Source organism: Puccinia triticina, chromosome 7A, assembly GCF_026914185.1.
Source record: "Puccinia triticina chromosome 7A, complete sequence".
NCBI classification, from domain to species: domain Eukaryota; kingdom Fungi; phylum Basidiomycota; class Pucciniomycetes; order Pucciniales; family Pucciniaceae; genus Puccinia; species Puccinia triticina.
Genome location: NC_070564.1, coordinates 5186853 through 5191886, shown reverse-complemented (window position 1 = coordinate 5191886; position 5034 = coordinate 5186853). Strand labels below are relative to the sequence as shown.

At 47.6% G+C, this 5034-nt stretch overlaps 1 protein-coding gene across 1 annotated transcript; it reads right to left on the bottom strand.

Annotated features, from left to right (window-relative positions):
* Positions 1-2797: 2797 nt before the first annotated feature.
* On the bottom strand, positions 2798-5034 carry PtA15_7A567 (uncharacterized protein; the record flags this gene model as incomplete). Its single annotated transcript, XM_053171186.1, has 8 exons — positions 2798-2934; positions 3015-3208; positions 3276-3541; positions 3612-4074; positions 4151-4379; positions 4448-4590; positions 4662-4792; positions 4867-5034. The coding sequence occupies 8 exons, from the start codon at positions 5032-5034 to the stop codon at positions 2798-2800; spliced, it is 1731 nt and encodes a 576-aa protein (XP_053022393.1).

The following is a 5034-nucleotide window of genomic DNA, read 5'->3' as shown; positions in this document are numbered from 1 at the left end:
TTACTGCTCACTTAACTAGAAAAAGTTTTTTTTTTTTTTTTTCAAAAAATGTGGGCAAACAACCTGCCATTTACACCCGGGTACCCGCCGACGGGTGCTGGTGTCCAAAATCCTGGAATATTAGGCGGGTGCCCAGGTACTTGGACGAGTACCCAGGTGTTTTGTGACATCTCGGCTAGAGAGCAAAATTCACTGAGAGAAAAAGTAGTGCAACTGAGGGCCCAATTATAAACAAGTTTTGGGCTGGTTTTGGGTTTGGTTCCAAATAAGTTCCCTCTTGCCTGAGGCTTTGCCGGAGGGAGTTGTGAGTGATCAGGAATGTTTGCGTGAGAGAAATTTGGGATTTGGTGGTGCTTTTCTTTGAACCACCAGAACTCAACCTTGACAACACCAAACCTTTTTTGGGTGGATGGTAGGCCTGCATCCTTTCCTTCTGATATAATTTGAGACAATCTTGCCTCTGTCTTCACGCTCATTTTACTTTTTCTAAAACTCTGATTTCTGAAGAAATCAACCGGATAACACAGTACAGGTCCGAGGGCGCTCAGCCAAAGTGCTGTGTTTTTATTATTACTTTACCATTCCTTAGGGCCCAATTATAAACACTTATTGGAATTTTATTGAAAAAAAATCCAAATTCATTCAAAACTTTTTTTGTCTGGATTTTTTTTATGTCCAGACTCAAAAATAGCCCAAATGACCTTGAGGAGGTCATTTGGGTTCAAATTTTTGTTATCAAAACAAATTACAGGCATACAGTACATGTATGCAAGACTGTACCGCACTAATCCAACGGTAGAACTTAGTTCTACCGTTGGTCAGCAATACACAGCCGTTCGGCAACAGCCCAGCTGCCGGAAGAGATTCGGCAACAGCCCAGCCACCGGAAGCGTTTCCAACCAGGAACCACTCCATGACCCAGCCGATAGAGCCTTACAGCTACTTGGGCTTCAAACATGAGTGGTTTGCCTTGGCCAAGTGCATCTTGTTACAATTCACCGCGCAATTTGTCGCAAAGCCATTTGAAATCCGCCCTAGAAATTTGGAAGTATTCAATAAACCTGACCGCAGGTATCCGGTCGTCATTCCAAGGTTCCCAGCAATTGGGCCTCTTGAAGGCGGTCCAGTCAGCGCGTACATAGATTTGTTCTGGGATTTGCTGGAGTCGCTGCCATTGCCACATGGCATACATATGAATAGGTGTGGGGTCAAGGGGAGGGGGGATCATTTGCAGCAATTGATTGTGTGTGGTCGGGTGAGGCCGTGCGGTTGTGGTTATCACACAGGCTGGGTGGGGCGGGCGGAACAGGTAGTGTTGGCCAGGAATTTGGAATTCCTGTTGTGTGGCCTGCAGGTTTAGGGCCCAATTATAAACAGTTATTGAAGTTTTATTGTAATATATCCAAAACTTGATTCAAAACAAAATCTCTTAAATTTTTGTGGCAAATACAGGCCCAAATATGTTTCAAAAAATCCTGGATAATATGTACAATTATAAACCTGCGGGCCACACAACAGGAATTCCAAATTCCTGGCCAACACCGCCTGTTCTGCCCCCGCCCCCCCGCCCGTGGAGCGTACATTTTGGCAGTTGAAGAACCGCTTCAGCATCCTCCTGACGGCTGAGGCTGCACGGCCGGTACGCGCGCGGTCAAACACTTTTGTGTGTATGATTCTACACAACCTTCTCAATTGCTGAGGGGCCCTTTACCTCCAGGACTGGTATGATTGATTGACACTCAAACAGTTGTATGGCCAGAGGATCCCTCGCAATCTGGGGAACGTTGCGGATGATACTCGGGCGCCCAGTGAACACATCCCCTTGATGTGGACTCGATGGGACCAGATCAGAGATCTCCTGTGCACCCGAGGCAGAGACCTGTAATACACGGCATTTGGCACACGGAATTTGGAAATGCTTCCGGCGGCTGGGTCATTGCCAAATCAACTGCCTGCGGCTGTGTATTGCTGACCAATGGTACAACTAAGTTCTACCGTTGGATTAGTGCGGTACAGTGTTGCATACATGTACTGTATGCCTGTAAATTGCTTTGATAACAAAAATTTGAAAAAAATTGATCCCAAATGACCTCCTTGAGGTCATTTGGGCTATTTTTGAATCTGTACATAAAAAAAATCCAGACAAAAAAAGTTTTGAATGAATTTGGGTTTTTTTTGAATGAAATTCCAATAACTGTTTATAATTGGGCCCTTATAATTGTACATAATTATTGAGGCTTTTTTGAATCATATTTGGGCCTGTATTTGCCACAAGAAGTCAAGAGATTTTGTTTTGAATCAAGTTTGGAATATATTACAATAAAACTTTGATAACTGTTTATAATTGGGCCCTTAGAACTCATTAGTGCCTTCGGCAAAGCCTCATGCAAGAGAGGGACTTCCTTGAGTTCGGGTGCAGATACAGGCCCAAAGCTTTTTCTAACCTGTTTCAAAACCACAAGGGTGCAACACCGCACGCGCGGTCATTGAAAGAGCAGGAAAGGCTTCCATCATCTTCCAACTGTGTTACTTTGCAGATCAACTAAGATCGAGGATAACTTGATGAGCATTGCTTTGCTGAGGAGTTCAAAAGGGTGATACATGCTCTTCAGGAGAGAAGTCGCGCATCAGAGCACATGAGGAAGTAAACGATAAAGAGGGCCAAGGAGAGAGAACAGAGCATAACCGCTGCTAATGTGGGCCAGTCGCATCGATCAGGATACTATGAGATAAGATCACGTCGGTCCCGCCACATCACAAACAGGAGGGCGGGCGGTATGAGGACAAAGGGATCGGATCAGGCCATGATTTTGGACTGTTCCCATTCGGTCAGAGGTTGCAACCCGAGGAGTGCTCTTAAGAAGTGATCGATGGCGGCGCGTTGACGAGCGGCACCGTTGATGACGTCGGTACCAGGCCTGACGAGTGGGGCCTCTGTGTCGGCCGGGGAAAATGATTTCGTTGTGCGTCAGTTTCCTGGACCAAGCCCGAATAGTCAAGAGGTTAATACTTACTCAGCATCGAGCTCAACAGAGACAAGACCGGATAGAGCTTCTGAAAAGCCGATTCCTCGGTCGCGTTCCCACTTGGTTTGCGGTACTGGACTCGGGTCAAAAGCTCGGTGATGATCACAAGATCGAGAATCAATGGTATCGCAAGAAGCGAGTCTTGACAGGTGTTGGAGATCACAATCTTGTTCCGACCGCCCCTATAAAGAAGACCCGAGAAGTAAATATTGGATGAAAACAGGGAAGTGCTCGATCGAAGGTGCTCACATCGCCAACTCGCTGAAGTATTCATCTAACGCTACTTTGTCATCGCCAACAGACGGCATGTACTTAATCACCACGCAATGGTCGGGATGCTCCGTCTTACGAGCTTGTCCACCACCCTCAATCTTCTTCTCTCCTTTAGGGGCTTCCAAGAGAGGTTTGTAGAGGAGGTGATTGGCTTCGACCATGTCATCAACCACACTGCTCTTGCTGATCTCCTTGCTACGAAAGGTCTTCTGGGCGTTCAAGTTTCGACCGTCGTTGTTACCCTGCAGCAGTGAATCAAAAAAGTCAGGAAACAAGCGAGACAGGCTGGCTACTCAGAAGGGAACTACTGACAAGGTGATTGTAAGAGGCAATGCTGAGCGGTTTGATACCGCTGTTCACAAGGAACTCGGCCAAACAACTTTTGATCTTTGTTTGTCCGGACTTGAAATCATCGCCACCGATGAACCCACCAAGCTCCTCGGCGAGTTCAACGCATCCAGGAACAAAGGTGTTCTGCGGGGCACCGTTGATGTAAGGGGCGCCTTCGTAGATACAAGCCATGGCAAAGATAGTCGAGGGCGAAACTTCGTCATGGCTGTTCCTCACAGCCTGCTCCAGGTTGCGCGCCGTATCGTTGACACCCGGAATGATCTCCGAGTACCTTTCGGTGTTGGCGGTCCAGAGTACAATGACTTTGTCGAGTTTGTTGGCCGCCTTGAAGTCGCGGATATCTTTGCGAACTTGGTCCAAGTGTGCTTGTTTGTTGCTACCAGGCAGGACGTTATCAGCTCGTTCTTCTTGGTTGGCGTTGATGCTGTTTTTGCGGCAGAAAGATCGGTTAGCAGAAATTGCGGGATGATTCAAAGATTTCCGAGGTAAACAACACGAACAAGTCAGGGTAGTATACACTTGGTAATGGTTTCATCTGGCTCATCAAAGGGTTGAGTTGGTCTTGAAGGTCCCATTCCATGACCTTGGCCCGGCGCATAGCCTGGTCGAGTGGCATGCCGCTGATATCCCATCCGCCGAGCACCAAATCGTTAGGGTGAACCATTGGTAACATGTCAGATAACGGGATGTGAACATCCTTGCCGCTCTGGGCATCTGATCCTAAGCGTACTGCACAAGCGTTCGAGTGTCAGCAGGCGGGGGAAACGAGAGAGAATTGGCAGGAATTCAAGACATACAAGTCGAGGCTCTGACAATACTGCCGATGTAGTTGGGCGTTTGGATACCCTCGCGGTTGCGCCAGCAAATGTTGTGTTTGTTAGCCAGGATAGTGGCCGTGACTGTGGTCCCATTGTTGCCACCCCAGCCAACCAGCATGAGCCTGTAGAAATGAGAAGGGGACGGGTAAGCCAATGATTTTCATACGGAAAACTCTTCAAAGAAAACACTAACCCGGTGGTAGGGACCTGACGTTCAGTTTTGAACTCGATGGTTTGTTTGACAGGCTTGAGGACATACCCACCGGATGGGGTGCGGGTGACAAAAGTGTTCTCGTGGACGCTGGTAGCTAAAATATGAGTATCCTGTACAGGGTCAAGCCAGCTGTATCAGATGATCGTATGACTTAGTACATAGTGAAGTTCAACTTAAAGCGTACAGTATAGGTTGTTTGTTCGGATTCTACCCGAACTGAGTCGACTGGTCTTCTCATAGCTGTGGGGTCTACGATTGGTACCGCGGCCGAAGCGCCGTTGGTGACGCCATTAGAATGTCCATTACTAGCTCGGACAGTTTGTCCCTTAGGAGCAGCTATGGAGGGTGCCAT